This window comes from Cottoperca gobio, chromosome 19 (assembly GCF_900634415.1).
Source record: "Cottoperca gobio chromosome 19, fCotGob3.1, whole genome shotgun sequence".
Lineage (NCBI taxonomy): Eukaryota > Metazoa > Chordata > Actinopteri > Perciformes > Bovichtidae > Cottoperca > Cottoperca gobio.
The window spans coordinates 15980595-15995670 of record NC_041373.1 but is presented as its reverse complement, the minus strand read 5'-3'; the positions used below and the strand labels follow the sequence as shown (position 1 = coordinate 15995670).

General features: G+C 47.1%; 1 protein-coding gene across 1 annotated transcript in view; it reads left to right on the top strand.

The window, feature by feature from the left end:
* Nucleotides 1–15076, top strand: part of LOC115024254 (SH3 and multiple ankyrin repeat domains protein 1-like) — a 39282-nt gene that overhangs the window by 23287 nt on the left and 919 nt on the right. The window contains exons 15-28 of the mRNA XM_029455673.1: nucleotides 946–1085; nucleotides 1496–1609; nucleotides 1939–2017; nucleotides 6997–7079; nucleotides 7237–7361; nucleotides 8622–8757; nucleotides 8937–9017; nucleotides 9405–9413; nucleotides 9602–9628; nucleotides 9724–9780; nucleotides 9946–10067; nucleotides 10655–10763; nucleotides 10853–14027; nucleotides 14116–15012. Coding sequence (XP_029311533.1) covers nucleotides 946–1085; nucleotides 1496–1609; nucleotides 1939–2017; nucleotides 6997–7079; nucleotides 7237–7361; nucleotides 8622–8757; nucleotides 8937–9017; nucleotides 9405–9413; nucleotides 9602–9628; nucleotides 9724–9780; nucleotides 9946–10067; nucleotides 10655–10763; nucleotides 10853–14027; nucleotides 14116–15012 — 5154 coding nt within the window. The remainder of the gene's footprint in view (nucleotides 1–945; nucleotides 1086–1495; nucleotides 1610–1938; nucleotides 2018–6996; nucleotides 7080–7236; nucleotides 7362–8621; nucleotides 8758–8936; nucleotides 9018–9404; nucleotides 9414–9601; nucleotides 9629–9723; nucleotides 9781–9945; nucleotides 10068–10654; nucleotides 10764–10852; nucleotides 14028–14115; nucleotides 15013–15076) is intronic.

Genomic DNA, 15076 nt, shown 5'->3' with positions numbered 1-15076 from the left:
GGATGGATATTGATGTCCTGTAAGGCAACAGAAATGGAAGAGCTAGTCACGGCCTGAAAGAGGAAGGTTGTGCAATTGCTCCGCCGAGTCTACAGACAAGCTAGCAGCTCTAATGTTAACATGCTGATCAACATCTTAGTTTAGCATGTTAGCATGTGAACATTTGCTAATTACGGCGAAACACAAAAAACAGCTGAGGCTGATGGGAAGGAAATTAGTTTTGCAGTTATTTGGTCAAAAAACGAAATAAATGGAACAAATGAAAATGAAGATTTTGACATAGTGATGGCGCTAGGTGTGCCAGATCACCAAAGTCTTCATTCAAACGTAGGGTGGATAGACATTTGATGCCTTTTTATTTTAATGTTTGTTGCTGTAATTGTTTGTCTTGCCAAATTCTTTTTTTATCTTGCTCTGTGAAGCACTTTGGGCTGCATGGTTGTATGAAAGTTGAGTTCAATGAACAGTTGTTGAGATACTTCAGTCTGGGTCAAAGTGGTGGACTGACTTTCAACTCTTCTAGTTCTAGTTTGGGTAAGAGAAATCCTTGGTATGGTACTGCATTTTCAATTTCGAATCACTAATTCTAAATGACATAAATGTTTACCCTACAGTACATTCATTTATTGTAACTCCCAAAATAGAGTGTACTTAAGAGTTTTATTACAGCACAGAATGAATGAACACTGAATTGTTAAAAGGTTCTATATATCTGACATATGATATGTTCTGAATACCAGATGCTGTTAGTAAATACAAGATTACAGCTCGCATTCTTACTGTTGCTATGACTGATTAATATGACTCAACTACTGACTGATATAGCCTGACAAGCTGTAGTTGTCTCACTTTGTCTCACTTGTTCCACAGTGTGCGACACAGTCTTATCTCTTGGTTTTGATAGTGACTTTCTCTCCCCCCCCCTCTCTCTCTCTCCCTCTGTAGTGCAACCTCAGCGGGCAGTGGTGGAGGTCAGATGAAGCGTATGTACAGCGCAGTGCCAGGGCGGGTTTACATGGCCACTCGTGCACACTCTGCAAGTGGAGACAGAGAGCTGTCACTTAACAAAGGCGACAGAGTTAAAGGTGAGATAGAGGCAAAATGTACAAATAGTGATTCACGAGAATATGAGGAAAAACTTCCCCGAGAGGTGATTTTAATCATGTTGTTGCTGCAATACAGTCTTATGCAGAACAATCTAAAACATTAACAGTAAGAAAGAGATGTACATGAGGGACGAGAGGATTGTAAACAAGAGAAATGAGAAGCACCAGCGGACACATCCAGTCAACACAAAGCAATACCAGTTCCTCTCCATTCTCAGTGGATTGTACAATGTTATTATAAAAATTAAAAAAAAGGTAGCTTAAGGTAAACAAGGAAGGTTGAGGGAAAGATATATAACAGTGTAAGAGTTTGTGACAATGGATTTACTACCCAAATGAAATGATATCCATCTATGCTATCTATTTATCTGTCTATCTATCTGTCTCAGTGTTAAGTGTAGGAGAGGGGGGATACTGGGAGGGGACAGTGAGAGGTCGCACCGGCTGGTTTCCTTCAGACTGCGTGGAAGAAGTGGCGGCTCCCAGCAAAGACAATCGATCAGGTAAGAGTTGGAGCTTCACCCTACCATTGTATTTAAAAAATATTCTGTCCATGGCAAATGTGTAGCCTTTTGTGTTTTGTGTTGATCTCTCTGCCCTTCTGCAGCAGACAGTGGCACATCTACAGCACATGTACATTTACTTTCCCCCTATTTTCACACATGCACTGTTCACGCAGCAAGCAAACCATATGGGCTCTAAATATATGTAATTCATTTGTGCGTCCCGCTGAAGACGCAACACTTCTAGAAAAAGACGGAGAAGAGTGTTATGACAGAAGCTGAAGGTTTTAAATTGAGCATAGGTTTTATGCCTGCATGTGCCTTTGCAGAGACGCGCAGTGAGAAAGCCAAGAGGAAGCTTTTCCGTAACGTGACTGTCGGAGCCTACGATGGCACTGACGGCCCCAGGTAAGAAAAGTTGCTCTGACCACTGATAAGTACGTTGCTAGGAAAGTGTAAATGTGAGGGCGATTGTGTTTGTCTGCCCTGTTTCTGTACTGTCCCCGTCTTCTCTCCCAATGCATGCTGGGACAGGCCCCTGCCCCGATCAACCCTGAACAGAATACCAGTTTAGAAAATAGATGGACTCATAAAACAAGAATAATCCTGGTAGGCTGCAGCCTCTGATATAGTTCGAGTTGTGGTTTGTGGATCACATGAGTGTGGGCAGCAACTGAACTGTCTGCTCTCTGGTGTATTACTCTAAGGAAAGACTGTGAGGCCAGTCAAGGTGGTTGAAATAGTTGACACACTCGTGTTTTGCTGCCAACATGAGGTTCATGTGTGTGTGTGTGTGTGTGTGTGTGTGTGTGTGTGTGTGCGTGAGTGCTCTCTTGCTTCACCTACTGTGCTTTCATGTCTTCCCGTGTGCTGCATGTGTCTGTTTTCTGCTGATCCTGAACAGTGCTTGTTCTCTATTGTTTTGCTGTGTGAACACGTCAGCGTTGAAAGCACAAAGAGCAGCCATGTCATTTTCAGCTCTGCCCCTTTTGGCTCTACCAGACAAATGCACTTGTCTCTTTGAAACCACAATCCACATGCCTCTCTCTCTCTCTCTCTCTCTCTCTCTCTCTCTCTCTCTCTCTCTCTCTCTCTCTCCTCTGTTGTTGCTTGTTTACACTGAACACAATAATGCCATAATGAAAGGTAGAGGGGGGGGGGAACTTCTCCTCCTCCATGGCATCTGTCTGAAGCCGCAGCTCAGCCCCGGGCAGCTGCAGCTGTGTATTATGAAGCTATGCATGTTTGTTTGAGAGTTAGTGTGTGCCTGCGTGTGTCTTTGCCTGTACATCGTGCTGCTGATGAGTCATGAGGAGGCTGAGACACCAAGCGTTGGTTAGGTCCCTGGGCTAGTGAGAAAGACTTACTAGTCGCCACCCTGGGGTTTCACAGCCTCTTACACATTGTAGCTGGCATTACCCTTGTGCTGAGCCACTCTCACTGTCATTCAAAAAAGGCATTCACTTTAATGCAGCTGCGCTTGTGTTCTAAATGGAAATAGCTGCCACTGGGGGTTATATTACCTGTGTTAAGCTGGTTAAGCATAATTGCAGCACTGTGGTGAAGTGGTGCTCAATTAAGAGCAAGGTGATCCGGAGCATGTTCCCTCACTGCATGCAGGCATTTGGGAGAATGTCAATTACTATTTCAGAGAGAGAGAGAGAGGGAGAGTGTTTGTTAGCCTGTGTGGTGATGACAGCTCTGCGTTAGAAGAGAGGAGGGAGAGAGGGGAAAGTTTGCAAATGTGTGTGCGTGTGTGTGTGAGTAAATCCAGGGTGAGAATCAGCTGTTAGTATATCTGTGATACAGCGGATGTGCAAATGCAAGCACTGTCTCTCCCTGTGCTGCCTTACATTTATACCCATCCCCCGCATCCCCACACTGCAAATTCCGCTCTCCATCTCCCCGATTTTGCAACCAAACCCTCTTCCGGTCATGTACCAGCACACACACCCCATACACTCTCTCCCTGTTGTGATAATCGCTGGTATTTTCTCTCTCTTCTTTCTTTCACATTGTCTTCCTCTTGTCTGAAGTGTGCGGGGTGCAGACCAGCACGTTGTCCCTCTCCTTCTCATTCCCCACCTCTCTCGCTCTCTCTCTCTCCTTCACTCTCGCGGCTCTCTCCGGCTGAGCTCTCGCTGGAAGACTGGGAGGAGGAGGAGGAGGAGGAGGAGGGAGGAGGAGGTGGTGGTGGTTGAGAGAGCGCGCGCAAGAGAGGAGGGGGGGACATGGCAATGGGGGGATGCGGAGAGAGAGATTTCTCTCTCTCCCTCTCTTCTTCGTGGCCGTCACTGGGCCCCAGAAACAGGAGCGTGTGGTTCATTTACAGGTAGCGGCTGTTTCCTCATTCATTGGCTGGCTATGGATGTGAGGAGAGGACAATGGAGAGAGGGGAGAGGTAGATGATGCTATTGAGAGGCCGTGCCTTTTCAAAGACAGACTAATAAGCTATGTATTCTGTGGGTGTGCGTGTGTGTGCGTGCGTGTATCTTAAATTTGTGTTTTTTTCCTATGCATGTGAATATCTGTGGCTATTGAATGGAGACTCTGCAGCATGTTTATTTCTGTGTCTTCCTCCCGTGTGTCTTTGAACGCTGTGTGCCTGTGTGTTAGTGCATGAAAGCGAGCACATATTGATGCATTTCAGTCAGACAGTGTGGGTGTATTTCATTCTCTTTGAGTCATGATTTCTTTAAGCAGATATGTTTCATTCACCAGGACTTCCCATTTATTCCTGTTCCTTTAAAAAAAAAAAAAAAAAATAGAAATGCTGTTGTCACATCCCATATTTTTTAATGTATCCCAGTGTACCATTAAAAATGTGAGGTATTTTGACCGTACAGAAGATGAAAATGAATTATTAGTCAATAAGTGGCAAGAGCGCGGCTTGTCAGTTCTTATCGAGCTCTAATCTGAGATACCGGTCATTTCTGTGCATGTCTCTGTGTGTGTGTGCATGCATCGGTGTGTATGTCACTATATACACTGAATGAAATGTATGTGGTTTTCACATATGAGTGTATACGTCATAGTGCTTGATTGCTGTGAGAGTATCTCTTCTGCACATATATTTAGGTATATGTGCGGTTCATCTATCTACCACGTCTCCATCCACAGTGTGTCACTAACATCCACCAAGCGCTTCACTTGTGGTGTGTGGGTATTGTCCCCACATAGCCAGTCAATCTGCATGTACATCCAGCAGGTGAATAGTTAAAAAGCAGCCCTTTTTTCTCAGTAATTGTGGATAGAAGAGAGGATGACTCAGGAGGGTACATAATAACTCTGGTCTCTAGTAGGCTTACTGCTTCATTGCAGCCAGTTCAGAGAGCGCGTGTCCTTCTAGCCAACAGGGATTAACCAGCGACTTTGCGCTTTATCTGGCCCTAATTGGCCAGGCATTAATGATCAATGTGGTGACAGACAAGTTGGCTTTAAATATGCAAAGGAAATCAGGTGTGTTACCGCAAGCCAGCAACACAACTTAGAACCACCTGGAGGACCGACGCAGGCCATGTTTCCCGTTTGTAGAAGTGGATGGATGAAGAGCCCAATGGATCCTTCCACCCACTCTTTGCTACTTTGATCCTCAGAGAGGGAAAGCATGGTGGAGGACAGGGTGAGAGAAAAAGGAATGAGGTGTGAGGAGCAGATGGCTGGAAGGCGGCTGAGCGTTGGCGAAACAGTAACATTGATGGAGAACACACAAGGGATGGACCTCAGTAGGAGAAACTAGTGATCGTCTGTTCAGTGCTAAAGTTACGACTTGGTGTCGAAGTCTGGATCTTCAGGCCTGTAGGCCAGCGCTCATGACTCTGCTGTACCGCTGTGATTCCACTGCCAAACTTTATTACATGCTCTGCCGGATTAAACACACAAAGCATTGCTGGCTCTGTACTGCAGCAGACGGTGTGGAATATAATATTACTGTTATTGTTGTTTTAAGACCAGTATACACATGGGTGTTTGAGAAGTGGCGGAGGCAGAATGAATTTGGAGTGATGGGATCCTCTGCCAGTCAAAAGAAGAAGAAAAATCAAGTCTGCTGCCTAAAAAGAAAAGTAAATCAAAATGTTTACGTGGTCACATTACCCTGCAGACCAATCGAATGGTTGTGTTCAGGTTTAGGTTACAGATGGTTAAGGTTGGATTTAGCACCACGACTCAGGGCTGAAATATCCCACTTACGTTCACTACTTCTCACGAAGGTCCAGGTGTGAACATACACACAATTCGCCCCAAACTTTCTATTTGAAAGGGGGAGGGACCAACAAAAACACGGTATTCCCAGTGGAAATGATGTCCTTGAGAATACCGGGAGCATTTCCACTGCATTGTTTTGGCAGTCAAGCTATCGCTACAAATAAAGACAATGTCCCTCATCCTGCTCACTCACACTTCAGCCCTTCTAGGAAATCAAATCCTTTGATTTGATTTCAGTTGGAGTGTCAGTTTGAGTTAAGTTCAGGAGCACATACTAACACAGAAATGAGCCGACTCGCAAAGAAATATCTGGAATTCCTCTTGAATCATACAGCTCTGCTCCAGCCCCGAGCTCTAACAGAACCAGAGTGAATTGACATTGCTAGAAAGTCAAGTCCAGTCATGAGATGTGGCAGCGTGGAGTCCATTTAACCAGTCTTATATCAGAGAAAAGGTTGTAAAGCAGCTTGGCCGAAAGTCCCAGACATGGTAATAGAATAATGAAGGAGCTTGCTGGGCCAGCTGTTACAGTACTCCAACAGTCTTATAATAAGATTGCATCACCAACGCCTGTGATCGTTTCTGCCCTCCGAGGCAGCAAGAGGAGCTGTTTTTGGAGGGAGATTAGAGGCCTGTCCAACTTCTTCTGGTTCATAATTTGAAGTGTCATGTATGACCGGTAGTGGTGCGCTGGAGTCGGTAAAACAGTATCCTTGCAAAAGCTGCCAGAGGCAGTGAAAGCTAATGCAGCGATTTAGGTGCATTTGGAAGTTTCCATTATCGGTGAAGTGTATGTGCACATTTTTCTAATGTGCAGTTCCCGCTGGCCTAGTGCTTGTCAGCTCCAGCTGGATTAGTCCATAGTAAGGAATGACATCTCATATACACTTCCTCTCATTGTGACACTAACTGTATCCCTGCCATCAACCCTTTTGTGCACCAGCGCTTTTCATATGACATTCTCAAGCCAACCTATCCTCTGTTGCAGTGTGATTTCATAATGTGATGCAGTGTAGCTGTTTTCCACATTCATAAAATGCTTTATTTGCATGACAATAAGACTTTTCTGTTGCTATAGAAGTCATGTAGCTCTTTCTCTCCAATTCTCTCTCTGTTTTTCTCCCTGTCTCTCTCCACCCCTCGTTCCCCTTCCCCTCTGCTCCCTCTTTACTCTCTCTAAGTGACTACATCATTAAGGAGAAGACAGTGCTCCTACAGAAGAAAGACAATGAGGGCTTTGGCTTTGTGCTTAGGGGAGCCAAAGGTGAGCCTCCTCTCCCAAATTTACCTCATTTCTTTCTGTCTCTATGGAGTTCTCAGTCTCATATGCTGTTTTCCTCTCTTTCTAATCTCTCCATTCTCGTTTTCAAACTCATGTTATTTGTGTCCACTCATGCACATTTTTCTCTTGACCTCTGCAGCTCAGACTCCCATAGAGGAGTTCACTCCAACGCCAGCGTTCCCCGCGCTGCAGTACCTGGAGTCTGTGGATGAGGGGGGCGTAGCCTGGAGGGCGGGCCTGAGGATGGGGGATTTCCTCATCGAGGTGAGGACAAGACGCACAAACTAAACCCAGCATGACTTAAGCGTAAACTTAATCTGAATTGTACTAACAACATGTTGTGTTCAGAAGCCACAGTCAGGTGAAACATACAACATCACTGATGCACTTTGCATTTCTGGGTCAATGTTGTTGTTTAGTGAAATTCATGAACCGTACAGGAAGACTCTACACATGTTCCCACTGGGAGCTATACAACAAGTGTCGCAACTTATTCTGGGAAATGTAGTAAGTGGGTACACCAAAAAACTACAGTTCATTTCAAAGTAACTTTTAGGATGCACTGAACCGAATGTCACAGATCGATGACAAAAGGAACATCTTAGAATACAATAGTTTTGCAATAAATACCACATTTGATGAAACACACTGGGTAACATTTACTAAGAAAATAAGGTTGTGCAAATCTGCACTGCGTTTTTTATTGCGTTTGCAATCTATGTGTATTCAGCTCCTTATTTACTAATACATCGCTCATCACGCAGCCTAGTACTGAACCTCCAGACGCACCCTGCAAGTGAAGGAGAGCTGAAGTTTGGTTTCTATGACATCACTATGCTCAGAAAATAAGATTGTGATAACAAAGTTTTAACTTTGTCCAACTCCACTTGAGAAAACTGTTATTGTTATGATATTTAGCATATAGATTATTATTATAAGACAAATTAAAGTCTCACAAAATACACACAAGGTACCCACCATCAACTAGCGGGGGGAGAAGGAGAGGAGAGACGGAGCGGATGGAGGTGGAGATGGTGTTGATATGGTTTGATTGCCAGTCGCCCTATAGTCACGCTATAGTTTCTATGTGTATATATTTTGTATGCAGTGCATTTTTCTGACTGATGTTTCGGATCGACAAAGCTTCAGCAGTTCTTTCAGCATGTTGCCTTAAAAACTCAGTTCTAAAAATGGTGATTGTCGAACCTCTATTAAGGCTGGCAGATATTAGTATTCAACCTAATATGAGTCACTTGTCCAAGCCTTTGTAACTGTGATTTACTGTAGTCGCTGCTGGAATTGCTGGTGCACTCATCCAAAACACTGCAAATTGTGTATGTTTGAAGCTAAGTGTTAGAAAACTGCAACTACATATGCCAAACATGGGAAAGCTGCAATAACAAAGTGAACCAGTGGTCACAAGAAGCCCCTCATTAACTCTAAAGTGTGTTTCAGTTTTTGTTTTTGATTTATTTCAATAAGCTCATTCTTCATTCAGTGCTTCCATTACTTTGTGTCTGTCAGGTGAACGGCCAGAATGTGGTGAAGGTTGGTCACCGGCAGGTGGTCAACATGATCCGACAGGGCGGCAACAGCCTCATGGTGAAAGTTGTGATGGTTGCTCGAAACCCTGAACTGGAGGACACGGCTCGGAAGAGAGGTAAGACTCAAACTTTCCTCTTATGTCATTTCCATCCTATGTTTATGATGTGACGATAAAGCTGATTGCGTGTTTACTTCACCCTAAAAGCCTTGTGCAATGTAGTTGTCATTGGTGACTGCATGTTTATACGAGAATACTAAACATTAAGTCTGCATTTGGCTTGCTTCCTTTGGCAGCCCCGCAGCAGACTAAAAGACTGACTCCTCCTGCCATCGCCCTGCGCTCCAAGTCAATGACATCAGAGCTGGAAGACATGGGTAAGATAAAAGAGGGGACAAAGGACTGAATGCAAAGAATAAAGAGGGAGGTGGGAGTCTGGAAAGAACATGTAAAAAATAAATTAGATTTGAGTCCTCATCTCTTTTTTATTTCTCGAGGGTCACATTATATATTGCTTTTTACGTGGGTTATTAGCTTCTTTTCAGGATGATGGTACAGTAACATGGCATTATTAGGGAAACACAGGTGCGATTTAATTATTTTCATTAGCATTAGTTTGAAGGAGCTTTTACATTAATTTGCACTTTTGATATTAAGAAGAAAGGTTATAATTAAACAGGTTGTGAAATGAGACTTGTCTGCTACCATCAGTCACCAACTGCCTTTTGTTTCTTTTTCTTTTGAACCAAATGTGCTGCATACAGTGGACAAAGGTGGGAGAATCATGGATTTGTGTGCTCTCATTATCATTTCCGTCCCCCATCCTCATCACATCAGTATTCACACCATCACCATGTGTCTTGAGTATGTATTTCATCCTTTCATCTGCCAAATACACATGACTTCACAGCAGTTCTAGTCACACCTAATTTCTGTTTCCCCCAAATTATGTATGCTACAGCGGCCTCTCCATGGAAAAAGAAAGCAGGTGAATATCAGCCTTAATCGTTACCCCTATCAGCCCCTGAGCTTTAATTAAAAGTCAGCCTGTTTGATGCTCTTTTTTTTCTCCTCCTTTTTCAGAGTACGACTCCTCTCTGGGTCCTGATAAGAAGAGGACAGTCTATCAGATGGCACTAAGTATGAAATCACTCTCACCGCTCTTGTCATACTGTAAAAGGGTTTTTTTTTAAACCTTGAGGGGACTCCCTAAAATCCTCCTTTTCATGTTTCTGCCTTTATTTTATGCTCCCTCTTACTAACTCTCTACATTTCTTTTCTGCCCCTGCTTGGTCTTTGTTTTAGATAAACTGGACGAAATCTTGGCTGCTGCCCAACACACTATTACATCAGACAACCAGGGCCAGAGGGGTCATGGAGGCAAGAGGGACCGGAGCAAGAGTATTGTTCCCAACGTCTCCAATGAGGTGGGAATTGAAAGGAAACAGTCCTAGCTTTGGTTTATACCATCATTTGGGGTACTGCTGGCTTTTAAGACTCACTTTTCTACAAAATATGAACAAATACCAAACAGTTTTGAACCTTTCTCCCAGTCCGGCCATGCCAGATTCACATACAACAGAGCGTCTTCACTGCTTTAGGATGTAGCACATAGTTAGTCATGGAAGTGACTAATGCTTGAAAATGTTTCCTATCTTTAAAGCAGCTTGGTCTTAAGCTTTCATTTTTAGCTGTGTGTGTTCTCCTGCCCTCACTGCACTTTACAGAAAATGATTGACAATGGACCACCCACACCAAAACATTTGTTTACTGTGAGTCAGGTTGTGTCCATTCATGCATGCTCTGTTGCCTGATAGTCTAATACTCGGACCGATTGGTTCTTCTGTATTGTATTATACTGTACATCAAATCAATATCATCTTAACAGCCGACATCAGTTTAATTCGATTATATCTGAGTAAATGTTTCCTCTCCTCTCTTTACTCCCTCCTTCCTTTCAAATTCTCTTTTGCTCCATTTTCAAAATGACACCTGAAACAACCCATATGAACAGCAGTCGTCAGGGAGTATGGTGCAGCCTGGACCAGGTTTTGGCTACAACCAAGCTCATTTTCAACCGGGCCACGCTCAACATGCGGTCATGATGCGTCAAAAATCTATTGGTAACAACAATTCTCAAGTAAAGATTTCGGTCTGCTAAATAGTTTCTTTTAAAGTGTCTGTTTGTAAACGCCTGTGCCCTTATTCTCAGGTGTAACAGAGGAGGAAAGGCAGTATCTTCACCCACCTGCTATGAAGCTAGCTCGCAGCCTGTCAGTGCCGGGACCAGAGGAAATCCCCCCACCCCCTAACACATCCGCCCCGGATCCGCCTTTATCAGCAGGCCCTCATCCTGTGAGAGGGCCTGCTATGCCCATACCCCCTGTATCTCAAGCCCATTACCAGCTACAATCCCAGCCAGGGCATGCTTCTCAAGCAGGCTGGGAGAGGGGAGGGCCTGCTGGGATGAACCAGCAGGTCATGGTTCCCACCCTCCGCAGACAATCTGAAGAACAAGGTGCCAGAGAGCCGGAGGCGCCCAGGAGAGGTGGTGGCAAGATGGGAGGGTTAAGGAGAGGCTACAGCAGTGCTACACCACCAACAAGTGCTAAGCCTAAGACCCAACAAGCGCCGCAACATCACCCGCACTTGGCCAACCGGGAGCAGGGTGGAGGGGTTGGCAGGGGGGTGGCCAGGAGGGGTGGTCGCGGAGCTTTGATGAAGCAGTCAAAAGTGGAAGATGGGCTGAGACAGCACCGAGTAAAGGGAGTAGCAGCCAAAGAGAAGAGCTCCATCCCCATCCCCACAATCATTGTCAAAGCGCCTTCCACCAGCAGCAGTGGCCGAAGCAGCCAGGGTAGCAGCATGGAAACTGAGCCCCACCACGATGTAGAAGACCACACCTCAGCAGATATAACCTCAGACAGCGCCAGCACTAGTCTGCCCTCACCACTCACCCCCTTGCCACCTCAGCCCCCTGCGTCCACTCCACTGCCTTCATCGACTGTTGCTCCATCCGTTTCCTCGCAGCAAAACCTGGAGAACTTGGATTACACTTCGACATACGGTACGACCTTTGGTGGAGGAGGGGCTCGCAGGGAAAGGGAACGTTTCCGAGATATGAGAAGAAAGAGCGCTTCTTTCTTCCTCTCATCTGAGGAGGACATTCAAGGAGTGGCAGGGGGAGGAGCAGGAGAGGAAGGAGGAGCACTAGGGGTAAGAATTCAGCCTTTACAAGGTTCACAAATGGACGTGCCCACCCCTCGTCTACGGCCCTCCAAGTCTATAGATGAGGGTATGTTTTCTGGAGACAACTATGTCCACTATTCCAGCAGCATGCCCCCAGCCTTTGGCCTGCCTGAGTATTCTTCCCCTGTTCTCAGTCAGGATGGCCAGCCCAAGTCAGCTCCCTCAATGTACGGTACCCATGCCACTACTACCTTCATCCACCCGCTTACAGGGAAAGTTCTGGACCCCTCGTCCCCACTCGGCCTGGCCCTAGCTGCAAGAGAGAGGGCTCTAAAGGATGACCGCAGGACGCGCAGAGAGGATAGACACTTTGGTCGGCAGCTGTCCACAGTAGGAGCATTCCCTACCCCTGTTCAGACCCCAACTCCTTCCCTTTTTGCAACCCCTACACAATCGGCCTACACTTCCCCAGTGTCTGTCCACCTAAGCTCCCCCACCGCCACCACCTCGCCTGCATCTATGAGCCGGCCTCAGTCACCAAGGATATTACGTTTGGGAGGAGGAGGTGGGGAGAAAATGGAGAGAGAAAAGGAGGGAGGACCAAGGGAGGGTCTCAGAGTTCGCTTCTCAGAGGACCGAACCAGTCAGTATTCAACCCAGTATTACCCACAGAGCCCCAGGGAAAGAGAACGAGAAAAGGAGGTGTATGACAGCAGACCTGCTCCACCCATGCAGCCTCCTCCACCGCCGGTTCAACCAGCACCCCGCAGACCTTCCTTTCTGCAGATGGATAGCACTCCCACCACCAGCTACATCCCTCAGTATACTGTCCCCACAGCCCCAGCACAGACACATGAAACTATGGGAGAAGCAAGAACTGGGGGGGGTGGAGGACTAGGACTGATGGTTCTCCCGCCACCAGCTCCCTCAATAGATGCAGATGACGAGTTTGTCTTTGCAGATCCCTTGCCCCCTCCAATACAGTTTGCTAATGGTAAGAAGGAGAGAGTCCAGGAGTATCCTCAGCAGCATCAATACCGGAGTCAACACTCTGCTGCTGTTGCTCCACCTCCCCCACCCCCTCTTCCATCTACCAAACACTCAAATGCTCCCCAACCCTCTCCACAGGGTGGGGACTCTGCTGCCTCTAGCCTTACCTCCTACGACAGTGAGGTGGCCAACCTTACACAGTCAGCTCTCTCTCCATCTTATCCGTCCTCACAGATATTTTCCCCTCCGTCCGCAACTACCACCTCTGCTGCGGCTTTGCCTGCCTCATCGCTACACAGACCCCAGCCCATGTCTCATTCTCACCCCTATTACAACGACCCCTCAGTAGGTGGCCAGGACAGAGGCGCAGCCGCCATCACAGCGACCATGACTTATGCTAGCACTACCATGACAGCCACTGCGGCCGCCACGACCACAACCTCACACGCATCCTCCGACTATCCCAAGGCAGGCCATAGCACAGGGGGCAAAGTTGCTGACCACACTCATCACCCTAGTATTATACCCATGAGCGGAGACTGGCAAGATGCCGTGGTGGATTCTGGGATTGAGGAGCTGGACAGTCACAGCAGCAGCGACCACCATTTAGAAATGCTGGGATTGAGTGGGCTGCGAGGAGGGATCGGTGGAGAGGAAGAGAGAGGAGGTGAGCATCAGGATTCTTGCACAACCTACTCAGGTGGGCAAACATTTGAGGTGCACAGTGCCAAACTGGCAAACCCTGTGTTTCCAAAGATGACTCATTACAAGGACGGCGGAGGGAGGAGCCCGGCTGTAGCACTACGTAGGCAGAACAGCACCAACCCGGCTCCTTTGCAGTTGCAGAGACAAAGCGACCCAGAAGATGTCAGGTTAGATGCAGCACTCACAGATGAGAGGAGGCGCAAGCTGAGTCGATCCAAAATGGAGGATGGCTTCAACACCGCTCTGGCTGCCTGCTTAGAGAGGCCCGTGGACCCTCGGTCGGTGGGCTGGGTTGAGGTCGGGGAGCATGAGCATGAGCATGAGCAAGGTGGAGACGAAGTGCAGAGAGGTGGTATCGCTTTGGAGGGCCGAAGACTTCACTCGCCTCTTTCGGGTGTGAAGGCGAGCATCATCAATGAGCTGAGCTCCAAGCTGCAACAGATGAGTACGATGAAGAGCATGGACGACTGGAGCCACACTCCGAAGTCACCCACCATGCATAGGTTTGTTTGTTTTCATCAACCGGCCTTAAAATTAAAGTTTGCATATCTGCTTATTTTAACTGAAGTTTGCTGTTTGTGTGTCTCTCAGGTATTCGGCGGATTTCACTGATGTGTTTCACAGCCCACCTTCTGGCCACTCCACCTCACCATTACCTACCTCCTCTCCACAGCATCGTCAGATCCTGACACCAAATCTAGTGGCCACGCCTTCCGTCTCGCCTTCCCCTCAAGTCCCAATTCAGCGCACCTGGACCCGCTCCCCGTCTCCACAGATGCCTACCTCCCCAGTTCATTCACACTCTCCCCATTCCCCGACCTATTGCCCATACCCAACGTCACCAAAGCTTCGCTCTAAGATGCGCAGGCAGACTTTTGATTTTCAGTGCAGTCCCACTAAGGAGATGCGGTCTTCAGTCTCAAGGCGGCGGGCTCCCAGCCCTCTTATCTATAACACTGAACAGCCAAACCATTCCCCTCCCAGGCCTTCCTCTCTCCCCATCCTTCCTACTACACCTGTCTACAACAATCCCTTCGACTTCCCTGGGCCCCTCACTCCTCCTTCGCCTGGCCTCCCTCTAGGAGATAGCTACACAACTTCAACTCCTCCCCTTTTCTCCCCATCCGGAGTGCCAAGTTCAAACCCCCTACTTGTCTCCCGCTCTCTCTCCCCCACCCATTTTCTCTCTGGAGCCTCCTCCCCCATGCACTTGCCCCCCAGCCCATCCTGCCTCAACTATCCCCATCTCACACCTCCTCCGCCAGCCAAACCCTTTGCTGTCAAGCCCCTGCCCTACTGGACCAAGTACGACGTGGCTGACTGGCTGGCTTACCTAAACCTGAGTGAACACAGAGAGCGTTTTATAGACAATGAGATAGATGGATCACATCTGCCTTCGCTCACCAAGGATGACTTCTTGGACCTGGGAGTGACACGCGTGGGACACCGAATGAACATCGAAAGGGCGCTGAAGAAACTCACTGACAGGTGAGGGAGGACTAATAGACTCTGGAACACGTAGAGGCAACGGGGTCAAATGTCAAAAAAGGAG